At 52.2% G+C, this 27,890-nt stretch overlaps 2 protein-coding genes across 4 annotated transcripts in view; one reads left to right on the top strand and one right to left on the bottom strand.

Annotated features, from left to right (window-relative positions):
* The window catches only part of ZFYVE27 (zinc finger FYVE-type containing 27), a 55,409-nt gene extending 28,751 nt beyond the window's left edge, over positions 1-26,658 (top strand). Inside the window, exons 12-13 of one of the 3 annotated variants that reach the window (XR_010318087.1) lie at positions 15,258-15,495; positions 26,503-26,658. Coding sequence is in view for 1 of the 3 variants with exons in the window: in XM_064269489.1 (XP_064125559.1) it covers positions 6,396-6,424 (29 nt within the window). In the remaining 2 variants the exon portion in view is untranslated. Of the gene's footprint in view, positions 1-6,395; positions 6,843-15,257; positions 15,496-26,502 lie in introns of those variants that run through there. The other 2 variants (XR_010318088.1, XM_064269489.1) reach the window with 2 other exon arrangements.
* On the bottom strand, positions 2,817-10,019 carry SFRP5 (secreted frizzled related protein 5). The gene is made up of 3 exons (XM_003409190.4): positions 9,400-10,019; positions 7,196-7,273; positions 2,817-4,652 (listed from the first exon to the last, which is right to left on the bottom strand). The coding sequence occupies exons 1-3, from the start codon at positions 9,920-9,922 to the stop codon at positions 4,306-4,308; spliced, it is 948 nt and encodes a 315-aa protein (XP_003409238.1). The 5' UTR covers positions 9,923-10,019; the 3' UTR covers positions 2,817-4,305.
* Positions 26,659-27,890: the final 1,232 nt, after the last annotated feature.

Raw genomic sequence — 27,890 nt, 5'->3', positions numbered from 1 at the left:
CTTTAGCCAGGATTACAGCCAACTGAACAGTTGTGGGTTGTGAGCCTCCTTTGTGAGGACCAGAGGCTGGATGCTGGTGGGGCGGCTGGTGGGCTGTCTCTGGTGGTCAGGAGAAAAGGCACTGTGGGAAGCTGGCCCCGCTGCCTCTGTCTGGGCCCTTGGAGTAGGATGGGAGCTTGGCTCCCAGAAGTCTTCTGTGAGGCAAGGTGGCAGAAGCATGCTGCCTGCACCCCTGCTCCTGCGGGGCTTTGCCCCCTGCATATAGTAGTGTAGGGCTTAAGAGCATGGGGTCAAATCCTGGAACCACCACGTACAGACTGTGTGACCAGCAAGTTACTTAACCTCTCTGAGCATCACCCACTTCATCATTAAAACAGATAATAATAGTGTCTACCTCAAAGGGCTATTGGAAGATTTAAGTTAGAATGCACGTGCCTGGTAATTATTGGTTTTTATTACATGTCTTCTCCCAATATGGACTTAACGTACTACCTAAACCTGTTGCCATTGAGTTGATTCCAACTCATAGAAACCCTATAGGACAGGGTAGAACTGCCCCGTAGGGATTCCAAAGAGTGACCAGTGGATTCAAACTGCCGACCTTTTGGTTAGCAGCCATAGCTCTTAACCACTGCGCCACCAGGGCTCCACATACCACCTAGGGGTGTGTTTTTTGAGGCCAAAACCCCAAATGTAGGTTCTCTTCTGAATGTCATGATTCTGGCTTTTAGGCAAGATGCACCTGTCTGTTCCCTGCCTACCTGCCAATAGTGTTTCTTAGTTGATTAATTTGCTGAACACCCACTGTGGGCGGCACTATGGCAGGTCTAGGCCTCTGGTTAATAAAAATGCTAATTGCCATTTAATGAATATCTACATGTTTTTTTTTTTTTTACATGTTAGGCGTGGTTTCCAGGCACTTTTCATTCATTTTCCTGCTTAATACTCAGAAACCCTGTGAAGTAGACGTTATTACTCCATTTTACAGCTGGGCACATAGGTTTAGGAATGTTCTCAGTGTCACAGTCACTAAGTCACAGGACTGGAACCCAGCACTGGTCTATACTGCCTCCTCTTACCCTGATCCTCAGTGCAAGTTGGCTACCCCAAATCCTTCCTCTTCCTAATTAGCAGAACTTGACTTTGTACTCAACTAAGAAACTTGATTTCGCCTGCTCTCTTGCACCGTGGGGTGGCCCTGTGATGTAGTTCTGGCCAGTGAGAGGGACGTGGAAATCTACCAGGTGGAATTTGTTGGGAAATTACTATTTTCCTCATTAAAAGGGGCACAGGCAGCTGGTGTGCTTCTGCCTGGAATGCGGCTGAGAAGTTGGGAGCGACACCATCTTGTAACCATGAGAACAGAAGCCACAGAGCAGAAAGACAGTGTCGGACATGGCAGGCCTGGAGGGGGAGCTGCAGCAGCCCTGGGCAGCCCGCCTCCAGCCCTCTCATGGGGAGAAGCCCGCACTGTTATTAGGGGTTTCTGGTCTGTGCAGTCTGATGTAGGCCTTTACTGATACACTCAGCCTGGAGTGTCCTCTCTGGGCAGCACCAGCTGCGGGTCTCCAGGTCCACGTGCAGTGAGGTGGAAAGAAGGGTTTTATGACTGAAGGAGATAAAGGGTGGGGCTCAGGCCTGGCAGGGCCTCCCTGGTCTTTGTGAGGATTCTTTTCTGGCCCCAGGAAAGAGATTCCTGGGGGATCTGACAGATGTCAGGGGTCAGAGCAGATATTACAGAACAGGGTCCCCACGCCTTTGTGGGGGTGAGGTGGGTAAGGAGTGTCTTACTGGGTCTTCATGGGATGGGTAAAGGGAGCACCCTCCCTGCCCCACTTCCTTTTATTGGCTGCCAGCACCTGACAGAGATTGGCATTGTACTCGAGCCAGAAGACGGCCTGGTATCCTGTGCGTTCAGTGGAAAAAGAACTCCAGGTCCTGGTTGACCATAGAAGTGTCTGTAAATATTTGGTCAGAGTAGGAGGCTGGGAGACAAGGAGTAGATTCAGGGAGCCAGGTGAGCTGGGCAGGGTTTGGATGAGGGTGGGTGGTAGTAGCTTCCTCACAGTCGAGGAGGAACAAGTAGTCTTCTGCCACACCTGACCTGTGGTGAGGCCACCTGACTGTCCAGGGGGTGGTTTATGGGCAGATGGTCAGACCACCTGTTAGCTAGACCTCAGGGGAGCACAGTTCACACTGGCCCCACAAAAGAATTCAGGCCCTCTGGCTTTTCTGGAGGCGCCCTCTCCCTCCATTCTCTGAGGCAGCTGCTGAGGCTAAGGTTTTCCTCACCTCAAGAGAATGAGGCTCCTTTGTCTTGGAGGAGCAGCAGACCTTCAGACAGGCCCTGGCATCCCAGCTTCACCCCTCCTGGTGAGGTCAGCCCCTCTGGGCTCTGACCCCCTGCTCTGGGTACATCTGTCCTGCCCCTTAACATCCGCTGCCTCTCCCCTCCAAAACTCTTTCCTGGTGCCACCCCTCCCAAAATGCCAAACATTTGAGTGGTAGCAACCTCTTGCTCCCATTGCAAGCCTTCTCCCCTCCCTGCTTCACCACCTCAAGGCAGCAGCTTCCAGTGTCTCTGAGTCCTCCCCCCAAGGACCCCCCTTAGGCATCTTAGCCCCCTCCCCCAGTGTGCAGGACCAAGCCCCTCACCCTCTTCCTGCCTCAGCTGTTAGCTTATCTAGACAGTAGTTCTTAACCCTGGCTGTACGTCACACTGTGGAGCATCTGAAAATACTGACTTCTGGAGCCCTGGTGGTGCAGAGTTTAAGAGCTCAGCTGTTAAGGTCAGCAGTTAGAATCCACCAGCCACTCCTTGGAAACCCTTTGGGGCACTTTTATTCTGTCCTATATGGTTGGTGGGTCAGTCAGAATTGACTGGACGGCAATGGGTTTGGGTCGGTTTGGGGGTTGCCTAGGAATGATTCTGGTGTAATTGTCCTTGGGTGAGGCCCAGTGCTTTGTAAAGCTCCCTAGATGATTCTCCTGTTCACGTTAAAATGCAGATTCTATATGATGGGTCTGGGGTGGCGGCTAAGATGCTGCATTTCTAACAAGTCTCCAGGTGATGCCAATGCTGCTGGTCCAGGGACCACACTTAGAGAAGCGTGGCTGTACACCATCCTATCTCCTGTGGGTCAGGACCAGTGCCCAGAGGTGTTTGAAAGCTGTAGGGGGTAGCAGTGACACTGCTTAGGCCTCTGGGTCTTCAGAGCAGTCCCCGTGGCCCAGGCTTCCTGGGCTGCTGGGACCAGGCAGTGCATAGCTGTGGGAGATGCTGCAGGATCATGGCAGTCGTCTGACCGTGGGAGAGGGCTGAGGGACTCGGCCCTCTATTCCTCCTTGGCAGCTCCTCGAACAAAGGGACAATCTTCCATCCCTCACTCTGCTCTCTGAGAACCCTACAAACCCAGGGGGCATTGCTATCCTTAGGCACTCCAAGTGTGTCTATGTGGACAGGTGGTGGGCTAAGATAAGGGCCTCTTTCTAGTAGTCCATTCTAAACCTTCCTCTTCCCCCCTCTTGGAAACCAAATGACAAAGAAATCACCTGGTCAATACCAACTGTTGGTTTCTTCCATTTAATTAAAAATTTCAAAAAACAAAACCTGACCCCCACCTGCATCGGGTGTCTAGTACTATGGCCTCGTAGCAGTAGCAATAATTTACTTGTCATCAGGGTAAGAGTGGGTGCAGAGGCTGAGGAACGAATCCAAGTAGCGATCCCATGAAAGGGGAGTCTGCTCAGAGGCCGGATCTAGAGTCACCGAACTCCAGGCCTCGAGGTGAGGAAATGGGTAGAGATGGGAAAGGCAGGGGGTATGGCTGGAGGGTTTTGTGACCACAGCTCCTTTCCTTTGGAAGGCTACTATTAAGGCACACAAAGCGGCAGTGGGGGAGGGTAACTGTCCCAAGTAGCTCAGCCTAATATTAAGACCCTCCTCTCTGAGGCAAGGTCCCACCACCAACAGAGGGGACTGGACACCACCCATTTTCTCTGGAAACTTCCTCCTCAGGCTGCTCAGAGCCCCCCCCACACACACACCCTTCTCTCACTCTCTCCTCTGTCTACTTTCTGAGACCCTGGAGTTTCCCCCAAATGAAAAAGTTCTGTCCTTAAGACACTCAAGACCCAGGGATACCTTGGTCAGGGAGCAGAGCCCTGGCTCCACGCCCACCCCTTAGGGCCTGTGGATCAGCCTGGGGGTGGGGTAGGGCTGGTGAGGGAGGAGGACAGAGCACATCCCGGGGTGCGGGCAGAGGGCAAGGCACAGCTGGCTGCAGGGGCAGGGAGGAGTGCCCTTCAGTGGGGTTCTGCGGCCCCATAAAAGAAGGGGTAGTAGAGGGAGCAGGGGTAGGAGAACATGAATTTGACCGCAAACTTCATCTCTTTGTTCTTCTTGTCCCAGCGGTAGACGGCCATGAGCAGCAGCTGTCCTTCCACTTTGCGGCCCATGACCAGGAAACTGCCTGCCAGGCTGTCCAGCTGTGGGCAGGGGCAGCCCGCGCCGTTCTTCATGTGCAGCACCAGCCGCTTGGTGTCCTTGCGCTTCAGGGGCCCTGGCTTGAGCAGCTTCTTCTTCTTCTGGGCTCCAATCAGCTTCCGGTCCCCATTCTCTATCTTGATCTCCTTGATGCGCATTTTGACCACTGTGGGAGGGAGGGATAGGGCAAGCTGGGGATGCTGGCACCACAGGTGCGGGACCTGTGCTCTGGGGGCTTGGGAATGGTGAGCGTGTAGTGTATATTTTACTGTTTATGCACCTCCTCTCATGTGCTGGGCTCTCACGGGCATTCTCTCATTCTGCCCTCGATGTACAGGAGAGGGAGAGTGAGGTTTGGAGAGGCAGTGACCTGTCTGCATTGTGGGCTTGCAGTGGACCGAAGTCTAGGGATGCTTTTGGCTTGGATTTCTGACTCTGCGTGTGTGTGTGGTTTGGAGTCCATATGGGGTGTGTGGTGTGAGTCTGATTTGAGCAGAGGTGGGCTGGTAAATGTTTAACACCTAACTCTAGGGCAGAGAGAGCCATAATCTATAGTGTTTACCCCTGGGGTAAAACTCCCACTACTGCCAGTCACCTCAGTGAACACAGAGGTGGGTATACATCATCCGCTCTTGTGGGTGTGCACCAGCTCCAACACACCACTGTAGTGTGTGTGTGTGTGTGAGAGAGTCTGTATGTATGGTGTGCTTGTGTGTACGTGTGGATGAGAGCATGTCTGTGGTATGTGTAGAGTATGTGTGTGTGTATGTGTATGAGAGCATGTCTGTGGTATGTGTACAGTGTGTGTGTGTGTGTGTGTGTGTAGGAAAGCATGTCGGTGGTATGTGTAGAGTGTGTGTGTGTATGACAGCATGTCTGTGGTATCTGTAGAGTGTGTGTGTATGACAGCATGTCTGTGGTATGTGTAGAGTGTGTGTGTGTAGGAAAGCATGTCTGTGGTATGTGTAGAGTGTGTGTAGGAAAGCATGTGTATGGTATGTGTAGAGTGTGTGTGTATGACAGCATGTCTGTGGTATGTGTAGTGTGTGTGTGTGTAGGAAAGCATGTCTGTAGTATGTGTAGAGAGTGTGTGTAGGAAAGCATGTCTATGGTATGTGTAGAGTGTGTGTGTATGACAGCATGTCTGTGGTATGTGTAGAGTGTGTGTGTGTGTGTAGGAAAGCATGTCTGTAGTATGTGTAGAGAGTGTAGGAAAGCATGTCTATGGTATGTGTAGAGTGTGTGTGTATGACAGCATGTTTGTGGTATGTGTAGAGTAGGTGTGTGTGTAGGAAAGCATGTCAGTGGTATGTGTAGAGTGTGTGTGTTTGACAGCATGTCTGTGGTATGTGTAGAGTGTGTATGTGCGTGTAGGAAAGCATGTCTGTGGCATATGTAGAGTGTGTGTGTGTTGTCTGTGGTATGTGTAGTGTGTGTGTGTATGAGCATGTCTGTGGTATATGCAGACTGTGTGTGTGTGCGTGTGTGTAGGAGAGCGTGTCTGTGGTTTGTGTAGAGTGTGTGAGTGTATGTGTGTGTAGGGAGAGTACTGAGGGGAGGTGGTTGAAGGCAAGGCTTGTGGCCAGAGAGTCACAGTCCAGGCTACTCTGAGGTGGTGGCAGAGAGCCTGGTATGGTTCGGGATGGGAAGTTCTGGGTTCAGCCAGTCACTTGGGCTAGTGTCCCCCTTCTTCAGGCCTCTGGGCCCCAGTTCTGGAGTGGCCAAGGAGAAGACAGAATAACTTTGCCCACTCAGGAAAGTTTCATAAAATCTCTTTCTCTCTCCTCCCTTCTCTTTCTCTCTGATACCCTCCACACAACCCCTACACACCGTGCAATAGCAGTATTCTCTTTCCAAACCGACTAACTTCATAAAAGACACCCTGAAGTATCTCTTTTTTTATACACAGGAAGGCTAAGACACCGTACAGGGAGCTGACTTGGCAGAGATCACATGCTGGACTGTGTGGTCCATGTACACACCAGGCCTGATTGGACTGTTGGCTCAGCTGTCCCAGGAAGAGGAAGCTCCAGGATGAAGTTTTAGGGACAGGTGACCACAGTTCCCTAGCCAGAGGTGTGCTAGGTACTTGGCAGAGGTGGCTAGAGGTGAGGATGTTGTACCTTCCATCTTGGAGCCTATCTCTCCCCCGACAGCCCCCATCCATCACTAGGCTAAGCCTACATCCCCTAAAGAGACAAAAGCAGCTTCGAGGCACCTCTAGACAGAGCCCAGGGACGGCTGCAGGAGCCCTGCCCGGGAGTGGTTTCTAAAGTCTATGACCATGGCCTTGAGGGGGCCCTTGAAGCCCCTGTGATGATGAGCAAAAACAGACAGAAAGCAGATTAGTGGGTGCCAGGGGGTGGGTGAGGGGGAAATGGGGAGTGACTGCTTAATGGGCACAGGACTCCCTTTTAGAGTGATAAGAATGTTCTGGAACTAGATGATGCCGGTGGTTGCACAACACTGTGAATATACTAAATGGTACTTTAAAATGGTGAACTTTATGTACATTTTACCACAGTATATGTATTTAAAAAGAGGTGCACTTCTCTGGGGAGAAGCTTTCTGGTTGTCATCAGATTCTAGAAGGGGCCCATGATGCAGAAACGGTGGGGATTCACTGTGGTGGACTTGGGCACTGTCTGATTGGGTGTGTCAAGGAGGAGGGGCTGGGTGTGTGGGGTGGCCGCTCAGGCCCACACTCACCAAAGTCACTGGAGCACATCTGCTCCATGAGGCCGTCGGCACTGTGCTCCATCTCACACTGGGCGCAGATCTTGGTCACTGAGGAGAGAAGGCGGGGTGGGTTCGGGAAGTTGAGGGGACCTGAGTCCAAGGGTCCACTTGGGATGCAGGCTTCCCCACATACCAGTCACCCCCACCTCCCCCAGTCCTTCACTTCCTCATCAGTAAAGGAGGATGATGGGAACACCACCATCACCTGCTCACTGAGTGGTGCAGGGACAAAGCTGCCCAGGTGGGCACTCGCAACTGGCAGCCACAACCATCCTGTGCCTTGTATTCTAAATTTTATCTCATTCTGTCCTCAGCCTGGCAAGTAGGTGTTATATTCTCATTTTAGAGAAAGGGAAACTGAGGCCCCGAGTCATTACCCAACTCTGTAAAGCTTGAGAACCAGGCTGGGGACTCCTGGTCTGGCGCTGGGGTGGGGGTGTCTGCAGAGTCTTTCTAGGAAAACAAATGCTGACAAGGTCAGGCAGGTAGGTGAACAAGTCGAGCTGGCTGGGCAGGGCCTCCCTTCCCTCAAGTGGGCAGATTAGCATTGCCAGAACTGCTGATTTTTCAAAGGAAGCCAGAATTCTTAATTCTTACAAGATATATTTTGAGTTTTATCTGTTGGCCACACAGACACTTCTTCAGGCTGTCTCTGGTCCTCAGGCCACCACACCCAACCTTGCCTGATCTCTGCTCAGCATCTCCTTTGTCTCTGCCTCCCGGTGGGCCCCCATCACTGGGGAAAGGAAGGCTCAAAGAGGTTGGGGAGGGCAGAGGGCAGGGTCAAGTGGGATTTCCATGCCCACTGGAATGGAGCCCCCTGCATGGATCTTTGCTGGGGACTGTGATGACACTGCCTCAACTGCCCCTCCCTCTCTGATTTTCGACTGGGGAGGGTTGGGGTTGAGTAGGTCCCAACCCTCCCCAGTCACAGAACTGGCACCCAACAGCAGCTTTCAGAGATGGCATGGCTTGGGTAGAAGTGGGTAGCCTGGGCAGAGTGTATGGGTGAGGTTAGCTTAGCCCTGAGGGGTGGGATCAGGTATTGGCGGGGGGTGAATGGTATGGGCCACCCATCGGCAACTGAGTCTAGTTACTTTTTGGGGAGCAGGGAGCATAGAGGATATGAAAAAGAGGGAGTGGTGCTGCCCCTTGGGGGAGTCTCTGCATTGGAGTGTTTAGACTCCCACATTAATTGCCCAGGTGACGCTTTCCTACTCGGTGCACCCATTTACCGTCCTGTCTGGAGCTTACCTGGCCAGTTGGGGCTCCAGAGGAGCCCGTGGAGGAGCCCAGAGAGAGGGAGGCTGAGACAGGAGAGAAATGGGGTAAGGGGACTGGGGGCAAGGGCAGGATTTTTGAGGTTTTGGGAACCCTAGATGGCTTTCTATTTTACAGATAGGGAAACCGAGGCTCAGAAAAGTTAAGCAACTCCTCTCAAGTCTGTTAGGGGCAGAGTCTGGCTAATTGGCTCTTTCTCCACACAGAGGCTTGCCCAAAGGGTTCCCAGCCCAGGAAACTGGGAAGAAGGTGGGAGAAGTTCCTGGCGCAGAGATCGGAGGGGAGCAATAGCCCAAGCGCATGTTTAGCCCCCTGTCTTTTGCTCTGTCTTCTCCTGCCTTCCTCTGCCCTCCCCTCCTCCTGCAAAGCCCCCAATCTGGAGTGGAGGCGATGCCTGCCTTAGTGCCCTGGTCCGGGGTATGGGGGAGGTGAAAGGCACTGTTCAGCGATCACCACATTGTCGGGCTGAGGGAAGCGAGAAGGCATTTATCAGGACGCCCCAGGTTTGGGGAGGGAGGCAGATTAGGAGCGTCCTAGGGATGCCAGCGGTTTGGGGAGGTGGGCGCTGCGAGGGACGTCAGGGGTCTGCAGGAACGGAGGTGGAGTAGGGAGAACCAGTGGGAACGTTCAGAGGCGCAGGGAGGCACTACTAGAGTATCGGTCCGTGGGGAGGTGGGACCGCGGGAAGACTGCAGGGACAATTCTCGGGCCACGCAGGGCTGGGCTAAGACGTGTGTGTGTGTGTGTGTAGGGGGTGGGCACCTATCCAGAGCTCACAGAGTTGCGCTAAGGGGCTAGAGGGGACGGCATCTGTCCGGGGCTGCGTGAAGGCTCAGAGCCAGCTCGCAGGCGCCCAGGACCGTCGGAGCGCGTGGGGGCGGCGGCGGCGCTACCTGGAGGCGCAGTGGCGGGCAGGTGGCCGTACTGCACAGCGATGCAGAGGTCGTTGTCCAGGGGGAACTTGTGGCAGTGCAGCATCTCGGGCCAGGGGAAGCCGTAGGCCTCCATGAGCGGCGCGCAGCCGGCGCGCACCGCCTCGCACAGCGAGCGGCAGGGGTAGATGGGTCGGTCCAGGCAGACGGGCGCGAAGAGCGAGCAGAGGAAGACCTGCGTGTCCGAGTGGCAGCGCTTCGCCAGGAGCGGCAGCCAGCTGCTCGCCTGCTGCTTCACCTCGGCCAGGCTCTCGTGCTCTAGCAGGTTGGGCAGCCGCATGCGCTTGTAGCCCACCGTGTGGCAGAGCGGCAGGTCGGCGGGGATGTCGAGGCACTGCGGCGGCTTGGAGTACGAGCGGCCGTGCAGCGGCTCGGCCTGCCAGCCGTAGTAGTCGTACTCCTGGCCGCGCGCCGGCGCCGCGTGCAGCGCCCCCAGCAGCAGCGCCAGCGCGGCCGCCCGCGTGCTCCCAGCCGCCACCTGCATGGCCCCGGCGCTCGGTGCGCAGCGCCCCCAGGTGCCGCGGAGTGCGCCCCGACGCAGACGCTTCCCTGCAGCCGCTGCCGCTGAGGTCGCCCAAGTGGGTGGCCAGCCTTCGGTCGGCTCACCCGCGCACCGAGTGATCCCGGCGCCTCCCACCTCGCGGCTCCTGCCCCGGCCTCGCCGCGCGCCCCAGCCAATCTCCAGCCGTCTGGTGCCCCCGCCCCAAGGGGGGGCAGGGTGGAGCCCCCTCAGCCCCTCCCGCCCGGTTCCCGCGAGTCCCGCCCACCACCCGGTAGTGCTCGTCTATGCAGCACACCGGCTCCCCAGCCACAGCCTTGGCCTCGCCTTAGGCCTCTCCCCGGGGTTCCCTCACCTCCCTGGCCATTTTCCTCACCCCTCGCCTTCTCCATTCTTCCTCCTTATCTCCCCACAGCCTCTCCTGTTCCTTTTCTCACTCACTTCACTGGTTTATCTCTTTGCCTAGGCCTTTCCCCCTCAGCTCTGGTTTCTCTTCCCTGACACCTCCGTTTTCCCTTCTCCCTCTGGCTGCCCACACTGTCCTAGTCCAGGCAGACATTTCTTCACTCTCAGTCCTCAAGCGTTTATTGAGTTTGGTGCCAGGCACCCTGCTGGTTGTTGGGGAATCAGAGATAGATAAGACCCAGAATCCACCTCTAGAGAGGGCAAACCTGGTGGGGGCGAAGATAATCATAGCTATTTAGTGAGCTCTTGTTGTGTGCCAGGGACATGCGCCACACTTCACAATCTTGTTAACTAGTATTTCTAATGACGGCTAATACTAATTTGGTGCCTACTGTGTGCCAGGGTCTGTTCTAAGTCAATCAAACAAATCACCTCATTTAATTCTCAAAATAATGCAGCAAGGTGAGTACTAGCTATTATAATCCCCACTACAGAGATAAGGGTACTGAGGCAGAGAGGTTAAGTAAGGACCAGGATCTGAACCCAGATAGTCTGGTTCCAGAATAAAAGATCAGATACAACCAGGAGGTATGGATTTTGAGATTAAAGGCCTAATGGCTTTGGAGGGCTCAAAGAAGTGAAGTAACCGGCCCTTGGTCACACAGCTCATAACGAAGGAGGCAGGGTTTGAATCCAGCTGTTGAGCTCCAAAGTCTAGGGTTTAGCCACCCTGCCTTAAGATAAATTCCACCCAGGGTAGGAAACACTGTAGGAGGAGGAAGGAATTGCCGGTGTCTATGTGGACGTCTGGTGGCGCAGTGGTAAAGAGCTTGGCTGCTAAGTGAAAGGTTGGCAGTTAGAATCCACCAGCTGCTCCTTGGAAACCCTATGGGGCAGTTCTCCTGCATCCTACAGGGTCTCTTTGAGTCAGAATCGACTTGTTGGCAACGAGTTTTGGTTTTTTATGTGGCTCAGTGGTAGAATTTTTGCTGTTCCTGTGGAAGACCTGGGTTTGATTCATGGCCGATGCATATCATGCACAGCCACCATCTGTCTGTCCGTGGAGGCTTGTGGGATGCTATGATGCTGAACTGGTTTCAGCAGATTTTCCAGACTAAGACAGACTAGGAAGAGGGGCCTGGCAATCTACTTCTGCAAATCAGCCAATGAAAACCCTATGGATCACAATGGTCCAGTCCTCAACCAATAATGGAGATGGTGCAGAACCAGGCATCATTTTGTTCCAGTGTGTATGGGGTCACCATGAGTCCGGGGTTGACTCAACATCAATGAATGACAACAATGTGAGGAGGGTGTCCAGGGAAGCCTCAGAGATGAGGTGACTTTCAGGAACTACATGTCCATTGTCTTTCCCTCCTCTCTGGGCCCATCTTCCATTGGCTTTCTCCTGGGAGGAGCCTTGGACGAGAGGCTTGGGAAGGGGAACTCCTTGAAAGCCTAGCCTGAGGCCTTTTCTTCCAGCATTTGGTGGGGAGGGCACCCTGGGGAGGTGTCTCCTAGGAGTCCCCTGACCCCTGACCCCTAGCCCTCCTGAATGTTTCCAGGGCTTCTGTCTTCCCATGGGCCTGGCCTTGCAGTGGTAGTGGAGGCAGGTGAGGGCCACTCCTCTTAATATTCAACACATGTTTATGGAGCACCTACTGTGTGCAAGGCACAACGTGGAGTGTGGATGGGACACAGAGAGGCAAAAGACATAGACCCACTTCGTGTGATCTAGACACAAGGGATGGCAGATGAGGCAGAAGAAAAGTCAGCATATTACAGCCCCAAGGGTGGGACAGGATGTCTTTTGAAGTCCAGGATGACCTAGTTGGGCCATGGTCGAGCAAGCTGGGGCCTTTTCCTTCCCCCTTTTCCTCCTCCAGACCCCAGCATCAAAAGGTTCTGCTGCTGCTGACTGAGAAAGGTGAAGAACCAGCCCCGTCAGGGCCAGGCAGTGTAGGGCAGTAATGGTGCAAGAGGCAGAAAAAGCCAGGCTCCAATACCAACAACTTACTAGCTGTGTGACCTTGAGCAAGCACTTAACCACCCTGACCCTCAACTTCCTTGTTGGTAAAATAGAACTTCCTCAGTAGATATTGTGAGGGACAAATAAAATGATGCATGGAAAGTCCCCTGCATGGTGCCAGCATGTAATAGTCACCTGGGGATGTTAGTTGATCCCTGGGTGCTGCAAATGTCTTCTGCTCAACGACTGTGGTGCAGTGGGTTGCTATTATACGGCCCTTATAGCCATGGTCTTGTAACTCCCACAAAGTGACTGGGTGGGACTATGCAAATAAGGTGCATGTGGCCCACCAAGGGGCTTGGACAGTTTTGCTAATGCAAGTAAGGAGCATGGAACCCTTGTGGGGGTGGGACCATGCAAATAAGGTGCATGGAACCCTTGTTGGGGATTGGTCAGTTTTAATGTCCCATTAGGCTTAAAGACAGCCAATCCCAAAGGTTGGAGGGGACCTTACTACCATTGAGAAGAAGAGCTGGGAGCAGAGAGCATCCTTTGGATCCAGGGTCCCTGTGCTGAGAATCTCCTAGACCCAGGAGACAGAGAGGGTTGTAACACTGAAGATGGCATGAGATGGCAGCAGCATGGGGACCTGCAGGCTAGGCTCACTGACCCATGGAGTAAAGAGCTGAATGCCTTTGGGCAGGAGGCTTCCTGGCAGAGTGAAATGCCTCTGGGCACTTATCAGGGGAGCTAAAGAGCTTTGTAGCACTTGCCCCTGAGCAAGGCAGAGGCCAGCCTGAGAGCAGGGGCCAAAGGCCGAGAGAGAGGCCTGTCTGCTGGTACGGCTGAGAGAAACTGTCCTGATTGAAGAACCATATCCTGAGCCTTTCCTGTTAACTTCTAAGTTGATCCTGATCCTGAATTGTAACCTGTTACTTCCCTAATAAACCCCTATGGTCTGTGAGTTCTGTGTGGCCATTGCAACGAATTATCAAACCCAGCAGAGAAGTAGAGAGTGCTGTAAGAGAGATGGCTGGTGTTAGAATTGATAAAAAAGGTTGGAGAGTGGAGGTATGTCTGACCTCCACCTCATAGGAATCAGCTTTGGGCTGACACTGATGGTGATTATCCATTCTCTCGCCCCCTGAACTTAGGCGAGGTCCAATGCCAAGACATTTTATAACTACTAACCTAAAGTGAGGAGTCCTGGTGGCACAACAGTTAAGTGCTTGGCTGCTAGGTGGTTCGAACCCAACCAGAGGCTCCACTCGGGAAAAGACCTGGCGATCTGCTCCGGTAAAGATTATAGCCTATAAAACTCTTCTGTCACATGGGGTAGCTATGAGTTGGAATTGACTTGATGACACCTAACAACAACACCTAACCTAAAAGTTGGTGGTTTGAACCCATCCAGCAAGGCTATGGAAGAAAGCCCTGGCAATCTGCCTCTGTAAAGGTTACAGCCAGAAAACCCTATGGAACAGTTCTACTCTGCAACACATGCGGTCACCATGAGTCGGAACGGACTCCACAGCAACAGGTTTGGTGTTTAGTTTAGGGATGCTAGATCCCCAAGGGGTGTGTGACCTTGGGGTAGAAGTGGGGTGTATGTCCTGAAAGCCCCCTCAGATGTCTTGGCCAGCCAGGGCTCTGGGTTTGGGGAACTAAGCAACAATTCTGTTCCGTGAACTCCAGGCCTCCTCAGTTCCCCTCCCTGGGCTTGGCAGGGCTTCTGTCCTCCAGGGGAGGTGTGGCCTTGGGCACGGAAGGGGGCGTTGGAGCCACCCAGGTGGTAGTGCAAGATGTTGGCTCCCTGGGCAGCTTGTCAGCTGTGTGTTCTTGGCCTCCTAGGGCAGGGTCTGGACAGAGCAGGGTATTGTTCCTGCTGCTGGTTAGTAGAAGAAGGGCACACAGCCCAGGAGCCGGGTGAGTCTGTACCTGGCAGCCCCAGGGGCTCCACGGAGCAGTGGCGCCAGGCTGGAAGAAGGGGATGGGCAGTCTTTACCTGGCCATTCTGTCTTGAGGACCCCTGAGGCTCCCTGACATAGGACCCATGATGAGAGCAAGGAGGGAAGCCCTTCACAGACATGGAGCCCAGTGAGGGCTGCTCCCTCTGTGGCCAGGTGGCTACCAGGCTCTGCGGCTGGCCGAGCTGGGAGACTGCTGCTCTCTCCTCTGATGTGGTGCCTCTTTCCGACGAGGCTGACCTAGGGCCTAGGCAGCTGGGTGGAACACCTGGTGGGCCAGGCATCTGTCCATCTTGCAGTGTCTACAGTCTGTCTGGGCATACATGTCCCCCACCTGATGGAGGAAAACAGTTGTTTGAAAGCATATGTATTCATGGGTTTTTTTTGTGAGCAAGTTCCTATATAGATACCTCTTAGATTAAACTTGTTAATTATGTTATAAAATTTTACAATTCCTTACTTTTTTTATTGTTTACTTCAGTGGTTTTCAAGGTGTGATCAGGGTTCCCCTGGGGTTCTGAGACCCTTTCAGGGGGTCTACCAGGTCAAAATGGTACGTTATTCAAAGATCTATTCAAAGTACAAGATAGATCAATAAATTTTAAGTGACAGAGTAAGAAAAGCTTATTTGATATGGTTTCAGGTTCTATACCATAACTGACATTTCAGAAACTACTGTGTGTCAATTTTTGGGCTAATATCAAAGAAGAATATCCACAATTCTCTGAAAAGGCTATCAAAATACTCCTTCCTGTTCCAACTAGATTTCTGTGCAAGCCAAATTTTCTTCCTACACTTTAACCAAAACAATGTATTGCAACAGATTGAACGCAAAAGTAGATGTGAGAGTTTGGTGTCTTTTATTAGGCTAGACATTAAACAGATTTGCAAAAATGTAAAACAATGCCAATTTTCTCAGTATTTTTTTGCAAAAAACCCACAAGTGAAGTGGTGAGGCTAAGTCTTGTCGTTATTTCAGAGTCTCCTGGAATGATGTGCCTTGTACGCTCTCAGTGCTCCCCTGCGGGGACACCAGTCTTCCTAGCAGCTGCCATCGAGTACTCAGCAAAAAGCCCAGAGTGAGTGGTCTGTGTCATCAGGGGAAGTCTCAGTTCTGGCAGGGACCTGCTGTCCCCCGCACCACCCTGCCCCACCGTTTCCTGTGAGAGGGAACTAAACTCGGCGTTTCTGACTCCCAGTCCAGTGCTCTTCCTACTGTGAGTACCACACTGTTTTACTTTCCAGTCCTTTGTTGTTGTGTGCCATCGAATTGATTCCGGCTCACAGGGACCCAGTGTGACAGAGTAGAACTTTCCTATAGGGTTTCCTAGGCTGTAATCTTCATGGGAGCAGCTCTTTTCTCCCATGGAGCTGCTGGTGGGTTCAAACTGCCCACCTTTTGGTTGCCAGCTGAGAAGCAAGCGAGCACTTTACCACTGCACCACCGGGACTCCTTGGTCCAGTCCTTTAGCGTTGTCAATTGCAAAGTCACCATCTGTCCCGAGGGCCGAGGCCGCAGGCTGTGCAGGGCCTGCCTGAGTAGTGTAGGCTCTGGTCAGCAGTTCAGGAAGGCCCCTCAGGATCGCTGGGCACATAGAGGGGCTTGAGCTGGGCTCATTGGTGGCTGAATCAAGTGGCTGGGAGGTGAGTGGTAGTCCTGCCTTCTGAGTCTGGGCACTGACAAGCTCCCTGGGTTGTCCTGGATACCATGTGGCTTGGGGAGCAAAAGCAGAAGCCAGGCTTGTCTCAAGCCTGGGGCTTGGTCCGGTTTAAAGAGTGGCCCTCTGAAGTGTAAACGGAAGTGGGATGGGGTGTGTGAAAACGGACTGAGGGCAGTGTCTGACCTCCTCCAACCCCACAAGGGGGAAGGAAAACCAAGATCAACAGCACAAGGCTGACTCCCATGAGGTGGAGGCCAGACATGCCTCCTATCTCTGCCATCTTTACTAATTCTGACACCAACCGTCCCTCACACAGCACTCTCAGCCTCTCTGCTGGGTTCAATAATTCATTGCAAGGGCCACACAGAACTCAAAGACCATACTCACAATTATGGGGTTTATTAGGAAAGTAACAGGTTACAGTTCAGACTTAGGGACACTCAGGATACAGTTCTTCCATCAGGACAGCCTCTTCCCAACTATGCTCGCAGGCACACCTCTCCCTGGCCCGAGGCCTCTCCTCAAAGGCACTCAGCTTTCTCCCTCTGTGGGCCAGGAAGCCCACCATGCTGTCTCCTGCTGCTGGGTCTCTGCTGCCGGTCTCTCCTGCCATGATTTCTCACCGTCTTCAGGGTTACAGCTCACTATTTCTCTCAGTCTTCTGCTTCCAGGAGCTTCTCAGCGCAGGGATCCCGGGTCCAAAGGACGTGTTGGCTCCTGGCTGTTCTTCCTTGGTGATGATGGGCTTCTTCTCTGCTCTGGAAATGGCCCTCTTTTAAGGCAAAACAGAGTAGAACTGCCCCCAAAGAGCTTCCAAAGAGCAGCTGGTGGATTTGAACTGCTGACCTTCTGGTTAGCAGCCATAGCTCTTAACAACTGTGCCGCCAGTTTTTAGGGCTTAGAAATTCAATATTTCTTTTTGGAGGGCACCATTCAATCCATAACAGAGACCACCGTCCAATTCCATAGCTTCCAGCTGCTAAATGTCTCCCAAATCCATCTCCTCACCTCCTCTCTGCCTGCCCTTCATCTCATTGTTTTCCACTCTGCAGGAGCCCCGGTGGTCCTTTGGAATGGCAAACCTGAGAGCCTCGTGCTTCAGCTCAAGACCTTCAATTGCTTTCTGTTGCTCTTAGGATAAAATTCTGCCCAAGGCTCTTGGTAGGCTGGTCTCCTCGCTGGGCAAGCTAGTAGAGCCCCGAACATTCTTCTCAGGCAGCCTTCATCATGGTGGCCATTACATAATTATGTGTTTATTTGCTTAATTCCTGGCTTCCCACTGGACTGAGAGCTCCACAAGGGCAAGCTCTGTCTTGTTCATCTTGGTTTCTCTTGCTCCTAGCATGCTATCAATTACATAGTCGGTGCTCAATAAATGTCACATGAATTGACTGAATGGAAGGATGGATACCATTGGTGTGAGGAGGTGGTAGAAGAAAGGGGGGTCTTTGGAGGCAGATAGGCACAGGCTGGAGCCCAGGTTCCTTTAACGTTTTTTGGACTCTTGGAATTCTTAGGAGGCCCATAGAAGATCAGGAAGGTATGATGTGACTGTGGGGGAGTTGGTGGGAACTGAGTGGAGTAAGTTGGGTGGTCTGTCAGTTGTTGTGCTTGCTGAGGGGAAGGGAGTGATGAACCAGCCCTCTAGGTTTTCTCCCTCCCTCCCTTGAATACTTATTTAGGGCCTCCCAGGTGCCTGACATTATGATCTGTGCTTTTCCATACATGGTCTCAATTACTCCAATAGCACTGTGAGGGAGGCTTTATTTGTCCATTCTATATAAGAAAACTGAGGTTGAGAGATGTTCAATAACTTGCCCAGGGTCACACAGCCAGAAAGCAGAGCCTGTGGATTCCTGGCTACATGTGAGAAGTGCTCTTTGAGGGTGGGAGTACCATCCCGCTGAACACTGACCCAAACTGCTTTGCACAGGGAGAGGGGAGAGGGGAAGGGATAGTAGGACCAGAGCAGATACTTCAGTGAGACTCAAATCCTGAGGCTGCGGCAGGTTTGACTTCAGTTGGTGGGACTGCTGCCGTCAGGAGGCTCACAGTCTAGAGGTGAAGCCAATGATGAATAAATACACAAATAGCTTAAAACTGCAGCTAGGGTGAGCTTCCTGGTTGGGGGGTAGGGGTGGAAAGGTGCCTCTGAGCTCCCTCTTTGTGGGAAAGAAGGAAGGGTACTAATCACAGATTCAAAGGAACAATTGGGCTTTCATCCCTACCGCTTATAGGCGGTGGACACTGGATAAGACACACTACTCTGTGCCTCGGTTTCCCCATCTGCCAATCAGGGACAGGAAGTTCTTTGCAGATCTGTTGGGAAGATTGCTGTTGTTAGGTGCCCTGGAGTCGATTTCAAGTCATATAGACCCTATGTGACGGAGTAGAGCTGGCTCATAGGGTTTTCCAGGCTGTAATCTTTACAGGAGCAGATCACCAGGTCTTCCTCCTTCGGAGCTGCTGGTGGGTTCGAACCGCCAACTTTTCAGTTAGCAGCTGAGTGCTTAACCATTGCACCACCAGGGCTCCTTGTTGGGAAGATTAAATGAGAATTACCTGAAGGTGCTTAAAACTGCCACAGTGTAAATGTTCAAAGACTTTTGTGCAATCAGAGGAGGCAGGGAGCATGCAGCCTCCACTCGGTAAGTCCAGGCTCAATGGGGCCCTGGGCACCCCAGATTCATGAAACCTTTGAGCTGAAAGTTATCCTCTGTTCTGGTGGTTCTTGTCCACCCCGGGTCTGTGAAGGTGGTACAAAAGATTCCTAAACTATTCTCAACTTTTCCCTAAACCAGTGCAAAATGGTTCATTTGCCTGTAAATATAAGCAGCAGAATTCTTTGCTTTGGCTGGAATTCAGGACGGAACTCCTCTCATGATGAACCGACGTCAGTTGGCAGTCTATGCATATTTGGTTAATATAAAAACCAGAGGCTAGAAGGGGGAAGTGACTTGCCCAGCAAAGGGACAGTGGGTCAGAGGGGCCTTAGCGGGCTTTGTGCTCTGGGTGCAGGAGAGGAAGTCAGGAGCTCCTGGGGAGGACCCTGGGGCAGGATTGTGGAGGCGAAAGCCAGGGCAGGAGTGTGAGGGGTGGGGCCAGCTGTTGGGGGAGCCCTGGGCAAACAATGGCTTCATTAAGGAGTGGGTACAGGATGGGGAGGAGCTGGGCAAAGCCACAGCTAGTGGCGTGAGGATGCAGCTGCCTGAGTCTCCTCTCCCCCATCCCAGCCAATGGAGCAATTGTCCTCTGAAGGGAGGGAGCCAGGGCCTCAGCCTGGGAACTGCTGGATGCCTGCCCTTGAGGCCACCAAGCTGGTCCCGGCCTCTTTGCCTGGCCCCAGAATGGCCCTTCTGTGCTGTGCTGGCTGCCGAGGGTTCAGGCCACAGTTGGGGTGACCTGGTTGTAGTCTTACCTACTGGTGGTTTGGGGTATGGGTGTCCCCACAAAGCTCTCTGAAGAAGGCCCCTACTCCCCTCCTGCCCACTTCCGGGAAACCTGTTTCTGTCTGTGTCCTGGATCTCTTCTTGTAGCTCTCCTAGTCTCAACTCTAGCCCCGCTGCTGGGTGGTCTCGGGCTGGTCACTTGGCTTGATCTGCCAGTGAGGAGCATTGAGCAGCTAGAAGCGTTCCTCAACTGGATGCAGTGGTCCACCCCCCACCTGGGGTGGGCCATGTGTTTGGTCAGCAGGATGACTGGGATTGCTATTGGCATTTAGTAGGCAGGGGGCAGGGATGCTAAAATTCCTGCAATGTCCAGCACAGCCTCATACAACCCAGAATTGTTCTGCCCCAAAGGCTGACAGTGCCCTGTTGAGAAACACTGATAGATCAATGCTTCCCAACGTTGTTGTTTTTAAAGGAGGGCAAACTTTTTTTTTTTTTCAAATACTGTGGCTTGTGGGAACTCAAGAAATAAACCAGATGAAAAAGGAGCAAGTGTGTTTAAGACTGGGCTGGGGGTCCAGAGCCCTGCCCACGGAGCAATCTCGTATCCCACTGCAGCCCCTGGGCCATTTCCCGGTGTGACCTCTGTCCAGGGCCTCTCAGCTGGAGCGTTTTTCAGAGCTTCTATTCTGCTGGTGCAGCATTCTGCTGTTCTGGGTGTTCTGGTTGGCCAGACCTCTGTTCTGATTGGCCGGGTATCTATTCTAATTGGTTGAGTGTCTGTTTTGATTGCTGGACATCTGCTGTGATTGGTCAGTGTTTGCCCTGTACCAGTTGTTAACGCCTTACCATTGCATGTTGTTGTTAGGTGCCGTGGAGCCGATTTTCAACCCTCAGCGACCCCTTGCGACAGAGTAGAACTGCCCTATAGAGTTTTCTAGGGTATAATTTTTACAGGGGGAAACCCTGGTGGCGTAGTGGGTGAGCGCTACGGCTGCTAACCTAAAGGGACGTCGGTTCGAATCCGCCAGGCGCTCCTTGGAAACTCAATGGGACAGTTCTACCCTGTCCTATAGGGACGCTATGAGTCGGAATCGACGCGACGGCACTGGGTTTGGTTTTTGGTTTAACCTTTACAGCAGCAGATCCCCAGACCTTTTTCCTGCAGAGCCGACGGATGGGTTCGAACCACCAACATTTGGGTTAGCATCTGAGTGTTTAACTGTTGTGCCACCAGGGCTTCTTACCACTGCATATACCCTATGATTTTTTTTTTTTTTTTTTAATTAAGAGGTATAATGAGCAGATGTGGCTTGGGGCCCTTGACAAGGCTGGCTGACTTGGGCCTTCCCCAGGGCACCCCTGCAGCCTGCAGAGGAGAGGGGTGCCCTGACTTTACACTGTGGAGTAGTCACCTTGGGAGCTGGTTAAAATACATCTAGATTGTTGGGCTGTCGCCTTCAGAGATTCCGATTCAACATATGTCACTCCCCAGGGGTCTGAGGGCCAGGAGGAGACATATTGGCCTTGGAAGCAGCTGTGCCTGCTCCCCTGTTCCTCCTCCGGGAGTCTTCATGTTGGCCTGGCCACAGTCTCTCCAAGGTCCTGCCTATGGGCCTCCTTCAGGCTGAAATAAAAACTGTTTCTTTTCTGAAAATCCCATGCAGCCCAGAATTCTCCCCTCTGTCCTACTCCCTGTCGCCTCCGCCTTGGGATGTATGTAGTTAGTTGGTTTCACGGCCATCTTATCTTGCCCATTACCCAGCCCAGGGCCTGGCTCTGATTAACGGTGGTGTTGGCAGACACGTCTACGTCCAGGTTCTGTGCTAAGTGCTTTATCATCTCATTTAAATATCTCAGCAGTGCTGTGGGGTAAGTATTATTATTACCCTCCTCAGTTTACAGATGAGAAATTGAAGTGATTAAATAACTTGCCTAAGGTTACACAGCTGGGAATCTCCCAGATTGGCCTGACTCCACCACACACATACTGAGTACAAGGAGGGCAGCCAGCCCTGCCTGCAGCCTGGGACTTCATGATGACCCTTCAGTGAGTCTGCCACAGCGCTGTGATGATGATTATCATTAATAATGAGGACTTGAGCCTTGAGACTTCCCAGAGGTTCGTGCTTGTGGAGAGATCCCTATGGGGACAGTAGCTGGGGTCCTGGTGAGGATAACTCGTCTTTATCAGGTGCTTGGGAGTCATAGCTAGTATCTTGTTTCGCCCTACAACAATGGAGGGAAGCATGTATAACCAGTCCCCATTTCACAGATGAGGAAACTGAGGCTCAGATCATCCAGGCAGTAAGTGATGGGGCTGGGAACTGAACAAAGCTCTGACTGGCTGTACGTTCTGTTCTTTTTCCTGTGCTCAACAAGTTCAGGTCGTGCCTAGGTCAGAAAGACTAAAAGGGTCTGAGGTTTGCCCTCCCCAGCCTACTCTAGAGGACTCCCCAAATAGCTCAGGGCTTACTAAAGACAAAGAGATCTGTACCCTGTTGACCTGCGTGTGTGACGAGGCAACCTGAGGTCAGGGAAAGGTGCATTCTTTCCCTCAACTCCCATCACCCTGCTCTGGCTTCCTGGAATTTTTGTTAAAATTCCAAATCACTTGGCAATAAGTTCCCTTCCCCACAGTTTTTGCAAGTTCCAGACCACACACTTGCACACCCTTCTCTGCTTTCAACTGGTTCCAGGTCCCCTGTAGGAGAAACCAGATCTGATCAGAAATCAAGAGTCAGGGTGATGGGGTAATGAGGTTTGGGCGAGAGACCCAGCCTGCCAGAGCGGAGTTTGATTGTGACTTCCTGGGCCCAAGCCCATCTTTGAGGGAGGCAGAAAAGACCTTGGATTCGATGCCTACAGGCCCCAGTGCAAGCCCCTGGCCCGCCACTTCCTGTGTAAAGTTGGGGTTGCACTTCTCCTCTCTGGGTCCCAATTTCCCCATCTCTTAAAGGAAAATAATAATGTCATTCTGGGGTGAGGGTCAGGCGAGATCATGTGTGTGGAGAGGTCTTCTCGTCATTATTTAATTACCTGAGGGTCAAGTTTGTCTGTGCTGTCCAACAGAAAACTCTGCAATGGTGAGAATGTCCTGTGTCTGTGCTCTCCAATGTGGTTGCCACGAGCCACGTGTGTCTTTGGACCCTTGAGACGTAGCCAGTGCGACTGAGGAATTCCTAATTTTCTTTAATTGAGGTGAAATTCACATAACATGAACATAACCATTTTAAAGTGAACGGTTCAGTGGTATTTAGTCCATCCACAAGGTTGTGTAGCCACCACCTCTATGTAGTTCCAGGACATTTTCATCACCCCAAAAGGAAGCCCTGTTCCCGTTAAGCAGTTGCTCCCCATTCCCCAGCCCCAGGCCCTGGCAACCACCACTCTGCGTTCTGTCCCCCCACTCCCCAGCCCCAGGCCCTGGCAACCACCACTCTGCGTTCTGTCTCTGTGGGTTTACCTGTTCTGGATATTTCATATAAACGGAATCCTACAGTGTGTGAGGTTTTGTGTTGGCCTCTTAGCATAATTCTTCAAGGTTCATCCACACTGTAGCACGTCAATCAGTGCTTCATTCCTTTTGATGCCTGAATAATATTCATTTTATTTAACTATAATTAATATAAAGTTAATTTTTAATAGCCACATGTGGCTAGTGACTACTGTACTGGACAACCAGAAACCTCTGACATCCTTCTGACAAATGAGGGGGCAGGACCTCTAAGTGCCTGCTGGTACTTGAGGGGACACCCTGGGAAAGGAGGAGAAGGCAGGAATAAAGAGGTTGGAAGAGTGCCTGAGGCTCCCCGAAGGAGCCCAAAGCTCTGGCTAATGGCTGACACACACCTACCACGTTTCAGGTCTCATTAAGGACCAGGCAGTGGGACTACGAACGTGCATTGTATATGCTCACTCATTTAAGCCTCGCAGCAGCCCTTTGATGGAGGTCTGTCCTAGCATCATCTCTATTATACAGAAGGGAGACTGAGGCTCAGAGTAAATAACTCAGAGTAAGTAACTTTCCCAAAGTTACACAGCTGCTAAGTGGGAAGAGATGGGTCTGTGAACCTGGGTCTGGTCCCTGTCTCGGGCTGATGATCTTAACCACCAGGATGCACAGTCTTTGCAGCCTGATCTGGGAGCTGTAGAGGAACTTACTGGGTAGCCCAGGAGCCAGGGCCTCAGCTGCACACGCCTAGAACTATACACCTTGAGGCTGGGCTTTCCAGCTCCATCCCACACCAGCCTTTCTGGGCCCAAAACTGGGACCTGGGTGCCTCTGAGAGTCAGGAAGGGGTGACCTCAGAGCAGGAATAGGGAGAGCCTCTATCAATTCCCCATTGTTTATCAATGAGTAACCTGGCTTGATGGGGCTCCCTGTGCCCTTCCCAGGCCCCCCACTATTAATTGATCTGGGAAAGAGACTCTGTTAATTGCAGACTCAGAATAAACAGAGCTGGGATAAGTAAGGCTGATAGCGGATAGCTTTCCTCGGCTGTGCTGCCCTTTGCCCTTTGGGAAGGGGCAGTGGGCAGGGGCAAAGGAGAGCCAAGGGGAAGGAGTGGTCCTAGGAAGGTCTGTGGAGTGGGGGAGGGAAGACTGGCTTCTCGGGCCTCAAAGAGTCAATTCATATGACCTTCTGGTAATGGAGTCTTCTGCTGGGCTCTCTGTTTGCTCTGCCCTGTCCAGGGGATGGACGATGGGGGCCAGCAAGACTTTGACATTCATCTCTTCTCATCCCTCCCATCCATCCATCCATCCATCCACCCATTTTTTCATCCCTCCCTTTCAACATCCTTCCATCCTCCCTTTCTTCCATTCACTCACTCTCCTATCCATCCATCTGTTTTTCTTTTGTCCCTCTCATTTCATTCATCCATTCTTCCTTAATTGCATTTATTCATCTAAGAGTCCCTCCCTCTGTCTTTCCCTCCCTCTTACTCCCTCATTCATCTTCATATTTTTCCACTCTACATAGTGATCACAGAGCCCTGGTGGCGCAGTGGTTAAGAGGTTTGTTGCTAACCAAAAAGTCTGCAGTTCCAGTCCACCAACTGCTCCTTGGAAACCCTGTGGGGCAGTTCTGCTCTGTCCTATAGGGTCATTATAAGTCGGAGTTGACTTGATGGCAATGGGTTTTTAAAATGGGGTTACATAGTGATCACATGCTTAAAACTAGACATGCATCTTGAAAAAATTAGGGAAGAGGTTGGTGGGAGTCCTCTGGGCTCCTCCAGTGGGGACTAAAGCTCAGCCATGGGGTTCTGAGTCTGGGCCCCTTCAAGGCCCTGTCAGAGTTTCCTGCCTGACTTCAGACAAGCTGGCCACTTGCTCAAGGTTAGATGGAGTTGCACAGCCCCTGAGGGCAGGATAGAGCGTTGTTCCTTCAGCCTAGGGACCATATAACTTATTGTTCAAACTGGGACACTTTGGAGAGTGAAAGGGGGGCTATAAACAATTGCGCCTGGGCAATAGGAGTAAACTGGGACTGTCCTGGGAAGAGTGGGACATTTGGCCACTCTTCTTTAGCCCTATCCCTCGGAGGGTCTGTGCCTCAGCATTCTTTCTCTCTCAGAGCTGAGCCTGGATTTTGGGGTTGTGAGCAGCAACACAACATCAATGCCAACACCTTGGTCAGAGTTCGGTGTCTGATTCCCTGTGGGACCCCAAAGCCCACACTTTAGTATGGTGTGGGACATACTGGAGTTATCTCATCCTGATAACCCTGTGTGGAGGGCAATGTAGAGATTATTATACCCCTTTTACAGATGAGGAAACTGAGGCCCAGAGTATGAATGATTTGCCAAACCTCACAGCTGGACAGACCCCTAAGCCCACTCTCAGGTCACTCAATAAAATAATGTCAGACCTGCAACCCCATTTCCAAGCACAAACCTGTGCCCATTTTATAGATGGGGAACCTGAGGTTGGAGTGGGGAGGAGTGGGCTGTCCAGTGGTCGGGACTTTGGCTAGTAAGGTGGGGCAGTTCAACCTCAGGACAGACACCGGCCCAAGGACTCCTAGAGCTAACAGCAGTAGCAACAGCAAAAACAGCTGCCATTTATTGAGCCCCTCTTAAGTGCCAGGCCCATCCTGGTGCTTTACAGTGGCTAAGCCGGTTCAAGCAGGAGAGGAAGATCGCAATGAGGAGCGAAAGAGAGCAAGACTCCTTTTACCCCCTCGTCTCCTGCTCCCTGCCAATCTTTGGGGCTCTCAGGTTGATCTCTGGGGCAGAATGTGTTCTCCTCAGGCCCTGCCACCACCCATTGATCCCTAACTGCCATAGCTGGGAGATAAAATATCACCGGCTCATTAATCAAGGCTGCCTGGCAGGGAGGGGATGGGGAGTGGGGGTGGGGTGAGACAACACAGCCTCACAGGTGGAGATAAGCTCCCTCCGCCTGGCTCCCTCAGGGGCTGGGGCAGTGGAGGTCCCTGGGCAGTATGGCCTCAGGTTCCAATCCCAGGTGTCGGGGTGGGGTGGGTGGAACCTACAGTCTGCACTGGGAAAGGCAGGGTGCAGGCCGGATTGAGAGGTGCCAGGAGACCTGGGTTCTGGCCTCAGGACTCCCCGTGACTTTGTGTCCTTAGATAAGCCACTTCACCTCTCTGGGCTTCTGTTTCCATATCAAAAAAGGGGGTGAGGAAGGAAGGGACTGCACTAGATGATGCGAAGCACTTTCAGCTGAAGGTGCTCAGCAAGGAGGCACTAGGCAGGTGAGGGGTGAGCTCACCTGACAGCTGGGAGATCGCCTGCCTTGGCTAAGGGACAAAGGGCTGGATGGCATTTGTCCCAGTGCCTGTCTTAGTCACTGTCATAGGAGAGTAAGTAAGTGGTGGCAATGTGAGGGGCTGGGTGTGAGCCTGGACAGGCAGAGATTCTGAATAGGCCCTTGAGCCACTGTGCACTTCAGGATTAAACACTCAGTGCTGAAATCTAGTGGAGCTTGATTCAAATCTCAGCACTACTTCCCTGTATAATCTTGGGTGGGTTACTCAACCTCATTTCACCTCAGTTTTCACATCTACACAATGGGTATGATAATAGTATTTACCTTTTGTAATCTTGGGGGAGGTTTTGTTAGGAAGATAAATGTGCTTAGCTCAATGCCTGGCAGATGGCAAGTGCTCAGTAAATATTGTTATTATTATTTCTATCCTGGCCAGGTCCACAGGGCCCAGACCCTCTTCAATGAAGACTTTTTGTGACCACAGCTGTGGAGGAGATGGGACAGTTCAACCCCAAAGCAGTCCTGGCCCAAGGATGCCTATTATAATAATGTATTAGTTATATTTTTAGTATCAAATTGGTTAATAAACTTAGTGGCTTAAAACGACAAGTTTTTGTGGGTCAAGAATTCAGCAGTGGCTTAGATGGGTGGTTCTGGCTTAGGGGCTCTCATGAGGTTGCAGTCAAGATGCTGGCCAGGGCTACAGCTATCTGAAGGCTTGACTGGGGCTGGAAGATCTGCTTCCAAGTTCACTCATGTGGCTGTTGACTGGAGGCCTTAGTTCCTTGTCATGGAGTGGCCTCACAACATGGCAGCTGGTTTCCCCTGAGCAAGTGATCCAAGAGAAAGTGAGCATGGACAAAGTAATAGCACTTTTCAGTACCCGGTCTTTAAAGTTGTACACCATTGTGCCCACTTTATTCTATTCATTACAAGCAAGTCACTAAGTCCAGCCCACACTCAGGGTGAGTGGAAACAAACTCCATCTTTTGAAGGGAGGTGTATCAAAGAGTTTGTATTTTAAAACCACCACAAATAATAACAGCTGTCCCGTGCCCAGGTGCTACGCTGGGAACTTCACACACGTTTATCTCTTATCCCCGCAACCACCTTCTAAGTCAGGAATTACCTTTTCTACTGATAAGAAAACAGTGACACAGAGAGAGTAAGTGATTGTCCAAGGCCATCCAGCCAGGAGGTGCCCATAGGCTGTCTGGTCCTGGGGCCTGGCCTTTCCCACACAGCAGGCCATTTCCCACCCCAGGCAACCCCCAGCTTCAGCTACCCCCAAAACCAGCCTTGGCTTTGAAGCCACATGTGACCACCTGGGGTAAGGGGTAAGGAGGCCTTCTTGGTTGTAGGATTACAGGGGATAGGATGACCAGGGACTTTCAAGAGGCAGGCTGACCTGGGCTCTAATTCTGTCTCCATCACTTACTTTGTGCTTCAGTTTCCTCATCTGTAAGGTAGTAGTATCCACGCGGTGGGCTGCTGGAAGGACTGCATGAGGTAAGTAGCAGGGAAGCCCTGGTGGTGTAGTTGTTAAGGGTTTGGCTGCTAGCCAACAGGTTGGCAGTTTGAATCCACCAGGCGCTCCTTGGAAGCCCTATGGGGTAGTTCTACTCTGTCCTATAGGGTTGCTATGAGCCGACCGACTCGACCTCAAGGGGTTTCGTTTTTGGTTTGCGGAGTGTTAGCTGTTAACATTATGGGATGGGGCCAGGAGCTCAGGACTGGCCTGCCCTCACTCTGAGTAATGTGCTCTCCTGGTGGAAGCGCTGTGCTCCCTTCCCCTGTCTGGGGACCCCAATCCAGGCCTCACTC

This window comes from Loxodonta africana, chromosome 16, assembly GCF_030014295.1.
Source record: "Loxodonta africana isolate mLoxAfr1 chromosome 16, mLoxAfr1.hap2, whole genome shotgun sequence".
NCBI classification, from domain to species: domain Eukaryota; kingdom Metazoa; phylum Chordata; class Mammalia; order Proboscidea; family Elephantidae; genus Loxodonta; species Loxodonta africana.
This window is presented reverse-complemented; position numbering and strand designations above follow the sequence as displayed.

Coding starts and splice junctions, on each gene's coding strand:
- SFRP5 (XM_003409190.4), bottom strand. CDS start 9,922: ATGCAGGTGGCGGCTGGGAGCACGCGGGCGGCCGCGCTGGCGCTGCTG. Junction 7,274..9,399: donor GCCCGCCACTGCGCCTCCAG/GTAGCGCCGCCG, acceptor TTCTCTCCTCAG/TGACCAAGATCTGCGCCCAG. Junction 4,653..7,195: donor GATGTGCTCCAGTGACTTTG/GTGAGTGTGGGC, acceptor TCCCTCCCACAG/TGGTCAAAATGCGCATCAAG.